Raw genomic sequence first — 20,167 nt, 5'->3', positions numbered from 1 at the left:
GGAAAAATGTCATGACAGTGTCAGCATTCCCTCCCTGAATTCAGTGTAGTGTGCCCTTGGAGAAATAATTCCCCATTAGACACATTCCTATAAATGAATGACAAAAATTGACAGAATGGTTAAGAATAACAAGCATGAGATCCCGGGCTCTGGACTGAAGAGTTGCATAGAATTTGTGGATGCAGAAAGAAATCTGAGCTGATGGTCCTTTCCAGCCTTACTAAATTATATTTTCGATAGTCATGGAGTTTGGACTAGAAAAATATTTAAATGTAGATACAAAAAAATTTCAGAATTTGGATACAAAGATCAAAAAGATCAAAGATATAAGTATGTAGATGCATTGTATCTATGTGTAAAGTTGAATTTGTTACATTAAGATAAGCAACATTGTGAAAAATCTGAGTTACAGAGTTTAGGAGTAAATCTGCTTGCTGGTGGTAGTAGTGTGATGGTAATGTTGATAGATTTTATGGATAAAAGCAACAATAGGACTCTGAAATATTTTCATAAGGAGATTTAATATATGACAAATTGTTGGGGTTCTTAAGTGGAACCTCTTCAGGGCCTATTGAGTATATACGCTTGCTGAATTCAAAGAAGGTGGCTCTAATCAAGTTAGAAATTCTAAGTTTTCAGGGAGCATTACATTTTTCCTATCACTTGGGATTTGAGATCAAAATGATTACATGTAAATTCCTGTCTGGGCAGTGGCTACTCATGCAGTTTTCTTAATACAGGAAAATGCATATCTAAATCTTGACAATATGTTTGCATAAATTTAGGCTTCTCATTAATTTTGATTTTAATGTGTAAAAGAGTTCTATCCAGCTTGAAATTCCTTTTTGATATGTATATTCATGTGAAATGCTGATTCAGTAAAGCGTGAAATTTCTTGTCACAATTTCCTCTTACTCTGATAGGAGATGGAGAAGAAGTTTCTTAATTATGAGAAATATGGGTCAGGGAAGTAGCACAGCTAGATTTTTTTGGATGTCTCTGACGTGAGGCTATTGAATTTTAAACTTTCTGCATTCTGAGACAGTTATTTCTCAGAGTAAATCTAGAGAACTCAGGATCTATTCTTGCCTTTGATGACTACTTTGTGAAGAAACAATGCAGTTAAGAGTGTGAAAGGGAGGTTGAGTTGAAGCATAGTACTGAATTTCACAAAGGTAGGTTTTGTGTTGCATTTGTGATGCATTTTCCCTTGGGCTGGCTGAAATGTGGAATGGATTCTGGAGGTGAGAGTTCTTCCCTTCTCCTCCATTCTCCCTCATTATAATGGTTTCCTACGGGGGGAAAGAAGAGATGTTTTATTCTTGAACCAGCTGATTCTGGCACTAGTGGTGTTGAGCATGTTTGTGTGTGCAGTGGTGGAGCTTCAGACTAGTGGGCCATGTCTAAGGTAGTCCTTGTTTTTCCATGGGCAGGTTAATTCTGCTCCAAATGAAGAGTGATGTGGCTGGGAAGCCTGTCTGGCCAAGAGGGTCCAGAGTTTAACTCTTTCCTCATGGCTAGTAATTTAATCACTGAGAAACTTCAAAAAGGGGATGAAATGGTACAGTCAGTTTCTATTTATGCTGGGGGTTCTGTGTTTAGAAAACCTATAATATATAATTTATAAATTATTTTTAATTTATAGTTATTTTTTACTCAGAGCATAAATCCTAGGATCATTTTGGGACCTGAATTCTGATCTCATGCGTCAAGTTTGAAGCAGCTGGTAAAAATGTATTTTCAGAAGAGAGGCAGATTTTAATTTTGAGGGGTTTATCTCATACATGGACCAGCTTATGTGTAATGGAGCCCTGTGATTTCACTCTACAAATCACGTGCCTGAGAGATCACACAGTGTTCAGCATCAGAAAGCCTAAGCTGCTTTGTGGTCATACATTACCTTTGTCAGTTTCACCAGTTTTAAAATTAAATAACAGTGTCTTGTGTGAAATACTTTGGCATTGTATTATTTCAGAAGAAGAAGCAAATATCTTGGAGATATCAAAAATAAGTACAGCATTTGTCTTTGTGGAAGTTTAGGATTGGATTTCTCAAGCCATGAAGTCTGGCTCCTTGTGTAGTATGCTTGGCAGGGATCCCACTGAACTACAAGTTCTAATTAATGTTGCCAGCCTAGGTTGATAAATGACCAATTTACACCCATTTGTTCTATGTTGGTATTGTGTTTTAACATTAATGTTGTTCTCCCTCTTCAGTGTTTTCTGCTCCCTAATAACAAAGTATGGCTGTGTCATTCCAGCCTTTGATGTGCTGAGGCAGCCAAGGTTTGCTTAGCTAATCTCTTCTAAGATACTCTGTCATCCCCTGATCACTTCAGATCTTTCTCTGCATCCACTTAAGTTCACTTTTCTTACCCACCTCTTTGTAAAATTATTTGCTCTAAATCTGGGAATCGTGTTTGCTCTCCTTGTGCCAGTCTCATTGGCAGCACATAGTGCCCTGCAGGCTGGCTGCTGAGAGGCTTCACTGCTCTAGGTTGAGATTCCTTTGTGAGTGACCCTGTGTTGCTATGCTCTGCAATTCCACCCTGTTTCTACTGCTTTATTTCTCAGTTCATCAAATTCATTGTGTATGATGTGGAGCCCTCTGACCTTGTGCAACCTTGTGAATTTATGGGAGCAAGTTTTGATGCTACTTCTTGTGCCAAAGTCAATCGCAAAACATTTTAAAATGCCTGTCACAGTCTGGTTTTGGGGGAACTTTTCTGACAGCCTGCTTCCAGCCCAATAATTTGGCTCTCAGAACTGCCGTGTCCTCTTGATGTCTTTAAACTGCTCCTTACCTATGTACAGTTTTTCTGTTCATCTCTTTTGCAACTGTGGTTACAGTGTCCCTTCCTTTGGGCACTTATTTAGCAGGGGGGAAAAATTGTTTCAGGGTGCCTGGGCTGTGGTAGTTAGCTAACATTTTTTTAAATCTGAAAACCCACAGAGCCTGACATTTGAATAAATCAGGAAGTAACTCCTAGTCTGAGGTAGGGTACTGTCTCTTAGTGATGTCCTGCTTTCATGTTACAGGAATAAAGGAAGCTTAGGAACTTAGAAGGGTGGAAAGCCTAACCTCATCTCTCCTTCAGGATCCTTAGTCATTTAGCAAAAATATGCATAGGTTTGTTAGGCATATAAAATACCAGAGCTATGCAATTTATGTATTTCTATTGTAGTCCTCCCCTCATCCATTTTTCTCCATTTAATGTATTGTGTGTGTACATCTTGTTAATGGGGCTGACTGTTCTAAATTTCAAATCTGTAAGTAAGAATTCCTAAAAATGGACTGGAAATGGAAAAACTGGATACTTACTTGTTATTACCTGTCCTTTCATACTAGTAATGAATTATAGCAATGGGAGAAAAATACACTCTATCTAGAAACAAAGTGCATGTCCTGTGTGGCACAGGGCAGCTTCTGTAAATCACATGTAGATGAATAAATGTGATATATTTTACTGATATACTTCAGTAAAAACATTCTATCAATATTACAATATAGTGCTAATTTGTAACAAATAATGAGAAAAAGTTTCCATTCTTCTTCCCTTCTGTCTGCCTTTCCTTGGGCTTGTGCATGCAGTGTGTTCTGAAATGTGAACTATAGCTATTAATTTTCTCAATAATAATGGAAATTGTTACTTAATAGATAAAGGCATACATTAAATAGAAACAGTCTGTCCTTACTGGTTTTTTGGTGTTTGTGTGTTTGTTTTGTTTTTGCTACAATTCTCCTTGACAAGACTCAACCTTTTAGGTGAAACAGCCTGGTGCCAAAATCCCAGAATTCACATTGTAGAGTAGTTATTTCAGATTGCCTTTATTTCTCAAAAAGGAAGTCTTCAGTAAAGCATGATCAAATTTTGAAAAATAAATTTTACAGATTCTTTTCATTCATGGAAGTCATGATTTCATAAGTGGCAGGTGTCTTCTTTTTTCTTTGATGGTGGCAGGTGCTTGGAGAGGAAATAAACCAGTCATATCAACTGCACTACAGCTTTTGTTACTGTTCCTTGCTTCAGTGGTGTACTCTCTCCTTTACATTTTGTTCAGTTTAAATTTAGAAAGGTTAAACAGAATTTTCAGAATTTGTACTGAGGAACTAAAATGTTTTTGAATAATTTTACCTTGTTTTTGGTCGACTGGGTAATTCAATTGAGTTTCATCGGGAATCAGAAACATGATTTACAAGGGGTTACACAAGCAGGTTAAAGTAAATGCTAAATAATAGCTTTTAATTGTTTTGTCTTTTCCAAAGTATATATACTGCAATAATGATGAAAGAGAATGTTGCCCTGTGAGGGGATGTTTTTGGTTTTGGTTTTTTTTTTTTTTTCTCTGAGTTACAGGCCACATACTTAAAAAAATGTCTGCAATGACATTGGAAGGGTAACTTGTCTTATGTGAAGTGCTAGGCTCCCTTTTTTTCTCTGTAATGGCTGATTAATAAGAAGCTGATAGCACTAATTCTGAAGAGCTTCAAACATTCATTAGCCATGTTTTAGTTAAGTTGTTAGATTAACAACTCTGCTGGCTTTTGGTTTGGAAAGTGGGGAACAGTTTGTAGCTCATAATGGAAATTTAAGTATTTGTTACTTTCTCCTATATAATGGCTAAGCAGTTGTGCTGGTGTTCTGGGACTGTGTTACAATTTTTCTGAAAATAGTATGGGATGCCTTGATATCAAGAGTAGCCTTTCATCTTTAAATTAAATGGTGCAGTATGACCACTTTGTGCGGAAGAAATTTGTTTTAATCTTGTGCCTTGCAGGATATTTTTACAAAATATCTACATATTTGCTACATTTGATGATGTGGAGTTTTTTCAATTAAAAATTCCCCAATATTTACTGGTTTCCTTTCGTATAGCGTCTCCCTCAGAGTGTGTGCTATTCCTAGGAACATTGAACATCTGTGACTACCGTTTGTTTCCTAAAATAAGCGGGCAGCCAGCATCTTTTAGATATGTGTGAAGATGCTTGTTATCTACCCAAAAATTACTATATATGGTCTGTTATCTGCAGTTCTCCGTGTTGAAACTGAAGTGCCAGTAGTAAAGATGCTTTTGTGTGATGCAGTGATTTTCTTTCATGTATTCTAGATTCCCCTAATATCTGATGCAATTGACAATGAACTTTTTTCATTTGCTTAATCATGCACACCAAATGGAAGCCCACAGAAAAAAAAGTCTTGATCTGGCACTAGTTATAGTCATTAACACTTTGGTGCAATGGATTTAAATTAAATGTTTAGGAAGACGTGTGGTAAATGGGAGAGAGAGATGATTTTGTGGTTAGATACATTCAGGAAGAGAAGGTTTTTTTCTAAAATGCCTAAATTTAATATTTTCTCTTACTTTTTTAAGGGCTGAGGGTAGCCCAGGATGGCTGCAGCTTCATATGATCAATTGTTAAAGCAAGTTGAGGCATTAAAGATGGAGAACTCCAACCTTCGGCAAGAGCTAGAGGATAACTCAAATCACCTCACAAAATTGGAAACCGAGGCATCCACTATGAAGGTATTGCAAGCTCTATGCCTGTGTGTGGGGTTTCTGTCACTGCCCGTTGTGTCATGGACAGGGAATCACTCAGAGAGTTTTGTGTACTTTTAGATTCCTATGGAAGTCCTTTTCCAGGCTGTGGAAAGGAAAAGCTATCAAAGCTACATTTCCTTATTATTATTTTTTAATTTCAAAGTTGTTTTCTAGAAACAGCTCCCAGCATGCTCTGATAAGCACTACCATTTTAGCACAGCTGTGCTTCCCAGCAGGAAGTACAGAGTGGCTGACCAAGGTTGACAAAGCAAGTATTGTTTGGCTCTTGAAAATGTGGGAAACACTGGAGGTGTTCAGTGTTTTCAGGTAATTTTAAAAATTTGGGGTTTTACTATAATTACAGTATTTAATGTCTTAACAGGAGAAGTTTCTTTAACATAAACCACAAGTTCTCCAATCTTTCCCAAAGCCTAAATTAATACTTTAAAAATTCACCCAGATGAGTTCCTGCTGGTGTTTTTTGGCTGAGTGTAGGCCTTCAAAGCCACCCATCCAAAAGCAAACACTAGGCTCAAGTGGAATTTAGATGGATTTCAGTCAGTAGGAAGATACACTGTCAGCTGCATCTATGTGATCCATGATAGTAAACAAGGCAGAATTTTGCGAGCCTTAGAGCTGCATTAATGCAGTACTCTTCCTAAGCTGACAAATCCTACTGCTAGGAGCAAAACCAGTCTGCTTTTGATATCTCAGGTAGAAGGGCTCAGAAATTGTTGGTATTTCTCTGTATACTCCTGTATAGGATAGGCATATTCCAAGTATTAAACTTAAATTAATTTTTTTTCTCCATTTCCTTGCATGCCGATCTTCTTATGACAGGCTTACTGTTCCTTTACAAGCAATGTTTAATTTTTAAAATATGATAATTTGATTAGTATAGCAATTAAAAATATTTGAACTCAATTTTCTTCTCCAGCATGTAGACCATAAGAAGAAAAATTCACTGTAAGAAGTAAAATTCTTCTGCTTTCTGAAACACTGTTACAACACTTGAAAAAAGCATAGATATTTCAGATACATTTAATCATTGCATTGCAGTGTAAAATGAAAACGACTTTGCTACCTAAATTAAAAGGATACTATAGTCCTTTACACCACCAAGCTTGAAATGGTTGTCATTAACAGCTGCAGAAAAAATGTTCATTTGCTGAGTTACATGTCTGAAAACTAATATTATTTTTCTTAAGATAATATTACAACAAATTTATTAGTAACTCCCTTACACTCCTTGTCATTGCAGTCTAAATTAAGGTAGGGAAGAACAGGACAGATGATCTTACTGCTAGTTTTACAAAAAAAGAGTAAAAGAGGGAAATGTCTTTTTTCCCTCTTCTTTATCCACATACAGGTGTTTTGGGTTTTGGTTGTTTCTTTGAGGTTTTTCTAGCTTTTGTGCAGATAATTAAATTTCCAGTGACCTAAAGCCAGTCCAGCTGTACAAGCTGGTCTCTGGGGCATTAATTTGGGATGTGGAATGGCTTTTTGTTCTTACATTAAATCTGGCAGACTACCAAACAGAAAGTGGCTCTATTTCACTCCTCTGTGCTTATGAACATATGCAGAGTAGAGATCTCATTTTTTTCTGTCCTAAAGTTCCCTTCTCGATCTAAGGATTGTAACACAAACCTCAAATATCAAACTCAGTATGTTTCTTTTCATTTTGGGGGATGGGTGGAGAAGAGATTGTTCAGATTAATTAGATTTTTTTTTTTTTTTTAAACCATGTTCTATTAGGAAATCATGTGTTCATTCCTCCGGTATATTTGCTCCTGCACCTGAACTAAGAAGTCATGTCTTTCCCCTGTTTGTTTCAGACCCTTTTCTTTGTAAAGGGTCACAACATAGTTTTGATTTGACTAAAACTTGAAGGATGGTGTGGGAATGATCTTGGGGTCAGATTGGAGTAGGTGGGTGCAGTTTGATTGGGATAATCGCAGGATTCTCTTAAACTGAAAGATAATTTTAGTTTCTCAGGCTTTTGGAGAAAGTATGTGTTGGCTTTTTTTGCACTGAAAGAAGCTACATGGTTTGTATGGTTCCAGTGCCATAATTAGGGATAATTACAAGCAAAGTCATTAGCAGAGCAAGAGCAGTCAGGATTGAAAGCCATTTGGCTATGATATATGCAGTCAAAAAATTTCCCAAATGTCTTGGAAAAAATGGTCCTTTGGGGGCACAGAACTGTCACAGAGCCCTTGTAACCCATCCTGCCAAGTGAAATCCCAGATATTAGCAAGGGAGCAGCAGTGGGGAAGACAAGATGTGGCTCCATGGCAAACATCCCTGTTCTTGCAATGTGAATTTTGGTCTGTGGCCCAGTGCAGAGACATCTCACACTGATTCTTTGGACTCCCGCTTTGTTTGTGTCCTCATTTCTTTATATTGCTTAATCAGTTGTGAAGGGCATTTTAAAGACAATATTTAAAGAATTTTATTTTGGAAGCAACAGTGTTAAAACATTGTGTAAGTGTGCCCCATCTTTATAATCCCTTCATTTCAGAATTATAAGGTAATCGTACAGGAATTAAAAGCTTAACATGAGCTCATCTTGCACATGTATTTATTATAAACTACTACTGACCTATATAAGAACTATTTCTGAATGCTTCCTGTTTAAAGCTAAATCTCTTATTTAAAAGTAAAAACTCCATTTGCTGACCAGAAAACATGATGGGTAAACAAAGAGAAATGTGATACTGGGGGGGGTGGCAAAATGATCAGTAAAACAATCTCCACTTTGTTTTTTAATTTGTGTTGTCCTAGGGATTAACTGTTTAAACAAAAGAAATCCCTCAGAGTATTATGACTAACTTGGGAAATTCAGTTGTTTTTATTGGCTTACTGTCAGATGAAATACAGCAGTTTGGTATGATAAAAGTTTCTCTCTAAATCAACAAATACCCTGTTTGATGGTCAATTAAATAACAATGTTGGACCATAAATAAAGAAAAATGGTGTCAGTATCTAGATGTAAGAGTAACTGCATAAAACACAGACTAAGGACAGATTTTAAAAAATATTAACAGTTTTATCTGAATTCAAAACCTGTAAAATTCACGGAGAGACAAGAAGTAATCCAATGTTAGCTGTACTAGTTTGTGCATATCCCTACGTGTATCCCACATTTGCAAAAGACTTTTTGTGAGACTTTTCTGCCTGGTTCTTGTGGAAGACTAGTATTTTTCTCTATAAGGATGGCATTTATTTATTTATTTATTTATTTTTAATGTCATAGCTAAATAATATCAGCATTTCTCGCCATATTAAATCTGGGGTGGAGCTGGTATGTTCACCTCAACCTCCAGAAATCACTTAAGAGTGACATCATGCTTGATTTGCTCACTCAATATTTGAGTGCTTTGATTTTGTAGTAAACCAGTAATTCATGATATCATGTGTAAGAAAGCCATTTTTAGTATATGTGATGCTCCGTGAGCAAGACATTGTCTCTTTTGGTTTCATGTAGTGCACTTAAAATTTTATTCTACATACGGCTTTTCAATTTATTCAGTGTCTTGTATATTGTGTCGACATGTATCAAAAATAAAAAGACTGTTGCTAGAGGTGATTCAGATATGTTGATTTTTTTTGAGAAGTGCTCTAATCAGATAAATATACACTATAAAGAAACATGGTAGTGGTTAAACTCTTTTCAGAAAATTATGAGCTGTTCATTTGTGTGTTGTGGAGGGTGGTGTTTAGGCAGATCATTTTCTTCATATAAATATTTTAGTTTTCATTATTTTCTGTGGGGTTTTTTTTGTTTTTATTTAGTTTGTGTTTGAAGAATTAATGTTTAAAGGACAAAATCCTAGAGAGCTCATTACTATTATATCCATTGCAGATCCAGAGAGTGATTTGTTTTTCACATTGATGGTGTTTTGAGTTTCTTCTGCTAATAAGCCAACTGGGCAATAAAATTTGCGATGCTATTATGTTGAATTCAAGTATATTTTCACTAAATAAAAAAGCAAGAATGAAGATATTTTATTTTGAGGAATTTTATTTTAAATGGGTTTGTAAAATATTAAGCTATGGTAATTTTATGTGATAGTGAAAGGAATATTAAGTCTCTAGAGTACAATATCCCATATTTATTTCAGTGTTGTGGATACTTTGGGATGTTGATGAATTAATACGCAAATCCTCAGAATTAAAGGTAAAAACAATGCCAAAGAAAATGCCATGAGGCCTGGATTTCATCTTCTGTCATGATGGCTTTGAAAAAAACTGTGAAAAAGCTTATATTGTATTAAAATTAGTGTGCTTTTATGTCTAAATATGATTTAGTTGTATTTTATCTGCAACTTCAACTTTCTGTTATATCTTTTCATGTATGTTGGAAAGAATGAGTATACAAATCCTTATCAGAAATAGCAGATTGACTAGCAATTTAGCAGCTGGAGTAGTTTGTTTGACTCATTTTAAGAAGAGGGACTCTGGAAAATGTGCTGATTGCAGATTGGACCTTGTTAGCCGATGTTTTTCTATAAAAAAGGGAAGATGGATGTTCAGAATGTTCCAGAATCTTAACTGTCTTGTACTCTTTTGAGATGGTAGCTGCACTTTGTAATCTCTAAGTCATAAGTTACAAGAAAAATTTTAAAAGTGCTGATCCTTTACATCAGGCATACTCGTAGCTTAATCACACCCAATTTTAGGAGTAAGATTTCAGGTACTATTTGTATCTGTTGTGCTCCTTGACTAAATTTAAGGTTTCCTTTTAAATGTCTACTGGGCCATTCTCTCTTTAGGAATGAGTAGCTGCTTTTATCAGATGTCTCCGTGATCAGGCAAGCAGGTGATCCCATTTTCTTTTAAATTGACAAACCCCACTTGGTGGCCTTAGAGTCTGTGGAGCCATCACTTCTTGATATTTAACCTTGAAAACCTGTTTTGTTCTGATCAGCTGTCTCTGATCATCAGTGCTTATTGATCCTTATCATAAAGCATCGAAGGTACTGGAGATGATATTTTAATTGGCACAGCAATTTTTGATTCAATGTGTTGTGGTAAGCTGTATGCTTGCAAACTAGAATTTGAAGCCCAGCATATTCACAGAGACCTCTAATACATGCTGCTTAACATATTGTCATGTGCTATATGCACATGCAGTTTCCATCTGTCTGTGTGTGTACTTCCTCAAGTAGGTGGGAGATGAATACATTTGAGAGATACCCAGGTTTGCAATAGCATCTCCAGAAGTCTAACAGCAGTTTTTCTTCTAAGGTACCAGAAATGACACATTTTGCTGCGAATACTTACTGTGTCCAATAACATCACTTTTCCATCTCTGTGCAAAGGGAGAGTGTTTTTAGCTGCTTCCTGCCTTTTTTTAATTTTATCTTCATTTGGTTGGCATTGCACGCAGTGAAATGTTTTGCCAAGGCATATATAGAAAAACACAACTGAAAAATTACATTAAGCTATGAAAATAAACCATTCAGATGAGAATTAAATGGTTAAATATGTTTCAATATGTTAAATATGTTAAAATAGATGTATATGTTAAAATAGATATATTTGATCTGGAATTACTGTTAGTGAGTAGGCTACATGTAGTCACTAAACTGCTGTATAACCTGAGATGCTTTATTTGAATTCTGAATGTAGTACAATACGCATTTCTTAGAATATCCTGTTGCACATAAGAATATTAGCATTATTTCCAGAACTGGATTCCAGAATCTGATTTTTGATTTGAGTTATCTGGTATGTTGTTATTTCTGCTAAGACATCAAGTCAGATATAACATGGTGGATTATAGTTGCTTTGTGGACCAAAACCAGTGTTGTGAAATCTCCACAGCAACTGGTCACAGAGAACTTGAGAGTATTCCCTAGTATGCTGAGAATATCTCAGTAGCCCTGTCTGGAATTTTAAGGTTCTTGGTTCTTTGATGATTATTCAACTTAAAGGTAGAAAATGAAGTGCAGAATAAATACTCTTTTTCTTTTTACTTTAGAAAAACACTAGTATCTTAGTGAGATTTCTGCCATTACCTGTATTTATTTTCAACATAGTCTTAAGTCATGTGGAAAAAAGAGATAGAAGGGTTTGACTGATGATTTTCATCATGGTAAAAACGAACAAAGGAATGTGAACAGTGTCAAAAGAATCTTCTGGTGTTGAGTGAGTGAATACATGGCAAATAAAATTCCATGGCAAAAGCATAGAAGAATCATAACTTCTAGACAAGAGCCTTAACTTTATATACACCATGAGGACTGAATTAATGTGGCAACAGTGTAGAGAGAGGTATTAGAGATACTCTAAATACCTGAAAAATAAAAGGGCTTTTCCATATAGTGTCAAGTTAATGCTTAGTTTGGATCCACAAAGTTGGATCCACAAAGTTGGTCTGATATTGGGAATTACTGGGCATAAGTAGGGAAACAGAATGATTATAATTGTGCCAGGATGAATACATGCTGATCCAGAAGATGAGTATTATATTCTTTCTGATCAACCTCCTCAGGGGCAGCCTAGTAGAATATGTCATATTAGGTGCCAGAAAAATCAAGTGATCTGAAAATCTTCCTTAAGTGATATGATTGAATAAAATGGGACTTTTCAGGTGAAGACACAGGAAAAGGAGAGGGACAGAGGATGGATGTTGAGCTCTAATAAAAAATCATGTAATGAGGAAAGTTATTAGGGAATTAGTAATTTTCCTGAATACTAGATCTAAGGGCATCAAATAACATTGTGATATAGACAGTGGAAAATAAACAAAACGAAGATTGTTTTGCATCATGTGTTTGCCATGGGAGGTAGAACCCCTGGAGATGTGGTTTTCGGAAGTCTGCAAGTCAAGGCCGGAGGGAGTCTGAGCAGAGGACATTCAAGAGAAATGAACAGTAGGTTTTGTTCATGTATCTTCTCAAGGTTCCTACTGTTGGAGAGGAAGGAGGTTGGTTTGGAAAGATGTTTGGTCTCTCTCAGTGTTAAGGATGGTGTTTGCTCTTGATTCTGTTCTTGATTCTTGTCTAGAGCACAAGTCATATGAGGAGCAGCTGAGGAATCTGGGGAGGCTCAGCCTGGAGAAAATAAGGCTCATGGGGACCTTCTTACTCTATACAACTTCTGACAAGAGGTTGTTGGTGAGTTGGGGGTAGATCCCTTCTCTTAAATAACAAGGAACAGGCTAAGAGGAAATGGCCTCAAGTTGTACTGTGGATGTTTAAATTGGATGTTATGGAAAATTTCTTCACTGAAGGAGTTTTCAAGCCCAGGAACATTCTGCTGAGGGCAGTGGTGGAGTCACCATCCCTGGAGGTATTAAAAGGATGTGTAGATGTGGCACTGAGGGACATGGTTTCATGTAGGACTAACCCAGTAGTAGCTTTAATGGCTGATCTTAAAGATTTTTCCCAGCCTAAGTGATTCAGTGATTCTGTTATCATCCTGTAATGTCAGTACTATCCTGCTGTGGGGTTGCAGACATGTTACCACTTCTACTGCATCCATCAGTTGTGGTATTTATTTGTTTCCCATCATCTTAGGTCTGTCTGTGCATGCCTGGCTTACAGCTCTTGGGAGAAGAATCCTGTTTACCTGGATACCAGCTGTAGTAAAAGAAACTTCTTTTTTTCACTTCCTACTTGAAGCAGTTGAACATAAATTTTCCCTCCATAATTAGCCTATGTGTCACCAAGTGATGAGAGCCTTCTAGCACACTCTTCATTTGCTCATTGCTATGCAAGGAGTGTACCTCACAAAGTGGTGCCTGTGTTGAATCTGCCCTTGTCCTGGCATTGTTTCCTTGCAACTTCCAACCAACTCTAACGAGTCAACTTCATTTTGTCTGACTGGTTTTTCAGCACTCTGGCTGTGGCCAAAGTTGAGGGGTTTGGCATTTTTCAGCACTTTTGTACTCCTGGTTCTTAGGGGTTGTTTATATGGTAGTGCAGGCTCTGCTGTCTTAGCAGAGCTTGTTTTTCTTCTCTAAACTTACAGGTCTTTTAAAGCATGTTTTGATCTCTATCTGGCAAACAGGAGGTGCTTTGTCTTAATTTCTCTGATACTTCACTGAATTTGTTGTTCCATTCCACCAACAATGGTTGTTCCATTTTGAAGAGCATTGAGCAGGAACAAAAATTCAGCCATCAGTAAAGGGAAATGCAGAAGGATTTGGAAATTATTTGAAGGGCAGCTAAAAATGCTGTAACAAGTGAGGAGTTTGTGCTATAAGTTTCCTTCTTTTGAGAAGGAAGCTATGTGAGGGAATCAATAAATTAAAAGCATAAATTAATAAAATTCATGTGCAATTAATGTTTGTATCAGTTGCACTGAATTTGACCACCAGATCTGTTCTTTGCTTGTAGCAATAACAAACTTTGTGTTTGAGATTAGCTACAAAAAAACCCTTAGTAATTTGCCCAACTGAGTTTATTTTTACTCACTATTTTTAGATTTAAAACCCCAGAACAAACAAAAATGCCAAAAACAAATAAACAAATGCATTTTATTTGGGTTTGCAGATTGAAATATTAAGGAAATTGCAGTTTTTAGGCAGATGATGCCATCCTGATTTTGCCACTTGGTTTGTACATTCTATAATACAAATTTAGCTATTCTACAAAAAAATTTTCCAAAGTCAGTGTGCTCAATGCTCCCAGGATGGATGAAAGTATATATTTGTATAACATACTGTTCTTTTCTAATTTGCTTCTGCAAAGGAAGTTTTTTAATCTCTACTTTTCAGGCATATAGTGTTGTGCAATGAGTGAAGCATTTCTCTTGGAAGTTACTCCTTTATAGAAATTGAGTCTACAGGAGGAATTGAATATTTTTTATAGAAGCTATTTTTTTTTCTCACATTATTGAAAGTAAACTAATACTCCATCTTCTTCTGTCAGCTGGATTTCTTAGCTAAACTCTCTCATTATGAGTGAGTCACATACTTTCTGCAAATTGCACTCCCCATCAGAAACACTGTCTTTGGGCAGCCAAGCTAGTAGGGGAGAAATAAGTGAGAATTATGAGATACACACCTCAGACAGCGCTGAACAGACAGTGCTCAAAATCCAAATACACTCCATCTAAGCTAACAAAATATTTTGCTTTCAGGGTAATGGAATTAAGTTTTGTCTTCTGAAATCATGCAGCTTTAAAAAAAATTAGTGCATTAGCTGTGAATCAGCTATATGTAGAAATTTAACATTTTACCTGCTTATCGATGGAGAACATTGGTAACATAAGAATATCTGACACCCTAAGTCAGATCCCTTCCAAAGGGCTGGCTACACAGGCACTTGCACAGCAGGTGCACGTATGTCCCTGCTCTCAGTGTGAGCTTCTTTTAGCTTTGAATTCATCCCATTCTGCACAACAAGTGTGATAAAAATGGACAGAATATGGTGTTAACTAGTTTTCTTCTTTGAGTAGCCATGCTAGCTTTCAGATTTTTTCATATTTGCTGTTTTCAACTGCCTGAATGAACAGCCTTAGTGTACATGATAATAGCTGGTCTTGTCTGGGAGTGAAATGATGCTTATTTCTCTTTTTTTTCTTTTTTTTCGCAAATGCATTGTTTGGTGAACAGGTGAATAGGGAGAAAAGGGATTGATTCAGCAGTAGCATTCCTTGCCTGTGTTAATATTTATGAAATAGGTGCTAAATTCTGAGCTTCTGTAACTTGTGTTGTGTGAATTCACCCAGTATTTTCCTTTTCATATCTGCCTGGTTTTCATATAATTTCAACACATCCTTACCCAGCATGTAAGCACTTGAAATTTTGAAGTCTTGCAAGGGAAAGCAGTAATCACAGGAAACATTATATGTACTTATGACTTTTTTCCCCCTAATGAGAACCTTCATCTTCATTCTCAAATTACTTTGTTTGCTCTTAGCTGGATTTTGCATCTGCAGAACGTTTTTTGTGGCTTTTTGTGCCCCATGCACTCAGTCCTTTCAGGAGGGAAGAGGTCATGTTGTTCTGAAGGCACATGAAGTCACATCCAGATAAAGTGACATAGGGAATTAGAACACTGATAGGCATGGGAGATACTGCAGGAGATAGCACAATGGTTAGATCCTCCAAAATAGAAGTAATTTTGAAAATAATGATGTGTATTGATCATTCGGTAAATTCTAATGTGTTAATGGAAGAAACTGTCATAAGCCAAATTGATTCTTACAAAGTGTATCAAGTGATGAATTCTGGGAACTCAGTGACGGCACATCTAATGCAGTCAGGGATGTTTTTAGGCTCACGTGAACTAAAAATGTGCTTATAAAAGTCATTTAGCATTCTACAAAACATGTATTTTTAAATATCAGTGAATTAATTTTATCTGCAAAGAAGCAGCAACAGCTTTATATTGTGGGTCTGTGTGTTTTTATGATTTTACAGTAAGAAATCTTTTTAGATCTTTGCAATTCTAACAGGATCCAAATTGGCTGGAAAATTAAAGAAAATATTTGTTTACTTTTCTTTTTAGAATTTAGGTGAAATTAAGCTGATGATACATATAGTTAATTCCATTACTTTAGACTACCCTCTTTCTGAGCATAAAATCAGATAATTTTAGTTGACCTGAAAGTGTACTTGCACTAAAAACTTGGTACTGTCTTCTGTAAGTAGTTATAGCAAGCGACAGCTCCTGAGCATGGTGACACTGGGTGAATATTTTCCATTTAGAAAATGACATTTTTGGAAATTAAAATGAACAACATCATTTCACATAATAAATGCATTCCTTTTTCTGCAAGGTTGAAAGTTGAGTTGCTCCTGTGTTCCACCTCAGCCAGTAGTGCTGTCACTGCTGGTGTTATCATTTGGACCTGGCTACAGGGTTGAGCAGCCTGAGCAATTCTTTGCACTTGAAGGGCTAGAAGGGCTCCCAGCAAGCCGGATTAAGCAGCAGCATAATTCACCAAAATGTATAGGAGTAAAGAGCTCCTTCCAAGCACTCCCTCAGCCCCTGTGAATGTTCTACCATATGTGACAGAATTAATGCACTGTCAAGTTCATGTAGTTATGACAGGTCATGTAAGACCTTGAACTTAAATTTCTGCTATCTCAAAAAAAAATAGTATTCTAATGTCTATCCCCCCCCATGCTTCTGACATTTAATGGTTTTGTGGAATTTGAGTGATATTCTTTGAGTATATGTTACCTTTTTTTCTGCTTTTCTAAATAGTCATTGAAACAACACTCAGCTCCATTGGAGGTCAAAAATTACTTTCAATTTAGAAATTTTATGTTACATTTTCAGCATACCAGGTTAAAAATATGCATATCAATGTGGTCAGAAATACTGTAATTTAAAAATAACGCTGATTTGGTAAACCATGATTTTTTATTCATTCATTATGCATATTCACATCCTGTATGCTGCTAATAGATGTTGGATTGCTCTCTGAAATTGTGAACACTTTCTATGTTTGTGTGATTAAACCTGGTTTTATAGTCAAATGTTGTAAATACAGTGGTAACCAACATAACTGGCCTGTGAGTATATCTGGTGTCCGCATCCCGGAGTTTCATAAATTTAATTTTCATTGTGATTTTCATAGATTTTGTCATTCACTGAATCCACATAGCTATGACAAAAGTGAATACAAGTAATAAAGCTTAATGTTTAGTAGGGGGGGGGAGAATAGTGTTTACAGAAGACCAAACATATCTGAATTGTCATCAAAATGTATTTTTACATATACCATATTTTGAAATAGTCCTAGGTATTAATATTTATACTTAAAGTTCCCAAAAATGGAATACACTTAAAGTCTTAACTCCTTGGGATTTTAAATCTGCCTTTGTAAGCATTATTCCTCTGTGATTCCTTTCCTTATTAGCAGCTTGAGTAAATTTACAGCCTTTAAGCCATGTTATTTACAAGAACCCTTACCACTTAGCTGGTTGCATCTACTGTTAGTTAAGGTGCTTTTATTTACCATAGTTGTGCAATTACATGCTGACAGATCTGATCTCTTTTATTTAATAATTCACAATGTGGGTTTTATGTCAGGATTATATTCACAGAGTCCAAACAAAAAAACCCATCCAACCAGACAAAAAATAGACAATGTTTCAGTACTTCACAGTCCAGAGACTGTGAGGACAGAAACCCTTTTAAATGGTGATGAGTCATAGGGCCTGCTCCATTTCCAGAAACATTCTTTTGTAGTTCTGCACAGAACAAGATAAACTAGGTTATACTTAAGTGACCATTAAAATAATTTGACTTGCATTCTTTAGAAGAACAGAAAAAACCTTGCAGCCTTTTCTTACAGATTTACATTTGTGTATATTTTCAGTAAGTCACTGCTAAGTCAGTAAAGAGTTTGCTTAAAATAGTGCTGTAAACCACTACTAAAATACTTACAAAAATTTGCAGTAATTAAACAGATGCTAATTGAACCTTGGAGACTGTTTTATGCTATAGCAAACACGTTATAAAATTTAATATAAAATTATAATGGAATAATACTATTTCAAAGCACTATATGGATGTAAACAGCGTTAGTGTTGAATCCTTGATTGTAAATGGTGAATAAATAAAAATTTTCATTAGTGCAGTAACAGGTAACTTGCCATGTTTCCCCCAGAAGGATTATTGCAGAAAATGGCTCTGTTCCTTGTTCAAGTAAAAGTACCAATTCCCTGACTTGTCATTTTAGCACACAGCCTCATTTTCTACCAGTACCTGACCCAGGGGCTGCATCTCCTGCTCTAAAAACTTTGTCTCCTTTATTTAACTGCCTATTGAGTGGGCAGCTCAGATTTTGAAGTGCACTGTGATGGAGTTTAAAGCTGATGTCACAGCCTCGTAATAGCATTGTCGCCTTAGCAGCAGCACTATAGAAAAGAAACGTAGAAAAATACAGAAAAGCTAACTTGAGAAAAATGCATGTGCTGTTGGAGGAAAAAGGGGTGATACAAAAACTAAAAGTTAAAGTATTGAATTGAAACATAACATTTCAGCAAGGTGATCCAGTGTACTAGTGTGTAACTGTTGCCAATATTTAGAAAAAAGGAGTCCCTTGCTGCCTGGACACCTCAGTCATGTAATTGGGTAGGGCGAGAAAAGCTGATGGTAGTTCCTTTTAGCTTCTCATATTGGCTTTTAGAGCAGGAAGACTCATTACATAGGAAAGTATCCTGAACATGCTGAAACAGCAGATGTGCCACAGATGTGAGAGAGGCACTTCTAAAAAGAGAATGGAAGGAGATGTGGGATTTTAGGTTTCTCCCTTGTGAAACAGTGCTGTTTTCAGAGAAAAATCATTGATTAGTTATTTCTATATTTATCTGAGTTGACAGGTTTCCAACAAGAGTGCAAAACTCTCTCAAGACCGCTTCACGTATCATACTGCCCTTTAGACTTTAAGCCAAGACTGATGTCTGCAGATCTGCTCCTGCATCACACAGTGCAGGAGCCCTTTGAAAAACACCATATCAGTTGTTTGTCTGCCTTTGCTGACAGGGCAGATGTTACGTATAGAGATGGCTGGGCCATATGGCTGATGAGATTGCCCTTGAACATACTTATAAGCAAAGGGAAGATGTCTTTCCAAGAGTATGGATTTTATCATCCCAGGCTTGATCCTAAAGGCAAAGCTGACATTAACAGGCAGTGCAGTAGGAGCTGCTCTGTAGGTGAATTGTCAAGAGGAGCCAGCACACAATCAATGTATATGTCAGAGTATTTTGTCTGAACTAGCTTCTGCCTAGTCCCATGGAGTAAATAAATGCCCATCAGCAGTCCTGGGTGTAACTGCTGGCTTGACTTGATCCAAAAGGAGTTTGGTTCATGCTCCAAGATACCTGCAATGGGAATCCAGGTACAGCTGGTGTGGGAGGATGGAAGTCTTGCATCGAACTGGTCCAAACTAAGACATGAATGTGGACAAACGTCTTGACTCCATTAATAAACTGGGAATTTGGATGTCTGTACTCCAGAATTCTTCTTCCCAGAGCAGCATGGCAGAGGCTGCAGCACCTGGGCTGCTACCATTTATCTGAGTCTAGGGCTTGAGATTATTTCCCCAGAACTGCACAGTTCTGTACTCAAAATCCTTTTACTCTCCTCATTTTTTTTTTTTAGTTACAAGTAACAACACTTGGAATACAGAAAAGCTCATTGCTGCACTGCTTTAAAAAGAAGTCGACCTTTCGTAGATGCCTTTTCGTATATGTTTTTTTTTTCTCTTGAAAAAAGAAAAATGCATTTAAAAGGTACCTTTTGTGTAAGTTGCAAAACCCACTAATATTGACAGTAAGGTGTGCTAGACTCTTAAAAGAGCAAAAAATATGTATGGACATATTTTAAAATTGTCTAGAATTTATTAGTTTTTAGATCTAAACAAAAGTACAATCCTATGTACAGGGTCTATGTATGAAAATTACAGAATATCTTCCATTATTCAGAATTGGTTTCATCTCCTGACTGTTGCTGCTTCTAAAAATATTTTCTGTGGCACAGTATGGAAAACGGTACTTTAAATTCCAATAAGGGCTTTTTGCCTCGTAGCCAGTCTTTTATTTGTTCTTTCTATTGATACATCTGTCATGATGATATTGAAAAGACTTTCACTAACTTGCATTTAATTTTCTACGTGAATTTAGGCCACTGAGCATTTGGGACCTGGGGGCT

The 20,167-nt window shown here is 36.4% G+C and overlaps 1 protein-coding gene across 2 annotated transcripts in view; it reads left to right on the top strand.

Moving 5' to 3' along the window:
* The window catches only part of APC (APC regulator of WNT signaling pathway), a 93,674-nt gene that overhangs the window by 26,754 nt on the left and 46,753 nt on the right, over positions 1-20,167 (top strand). For both annotated transcript variants that reach the window (XM_059492249.1, XM_059492248.1), the window contains exon 2: positions 5,373-5,525. In XM_059492249.1, the coding sequence (XP_059348232.1) occupies positions 5,391-5,525 (135 nt within the window). In that variant the 5' untranslated portion in view covers positions 5,373-5,390. The remainder of the gene's footprint in view (positions 1-5,372; positions 5,526-20,167) is intronic.

Source organism: Ammospiza nelsoni, chromosome Z (assembly GCF_027579445.1).
Source record: "Ammospiza nelsoni isolate bAmmNel1 chromosome Z, bAmmNel1.pri, whole genome shotgun sequence".
Taxonomy (NCBI): Eukaryota; Metazoa; Chordata; class Aves; order Passeriformes; family Passerellidae; genus Ammospiza; species Ammospiza nelsoni.
The sequence above is the reverse complement of the archived record's forward strand: the minus strand, read 5'-3'. Positions and strand labels throughout refer to the sequence as shown.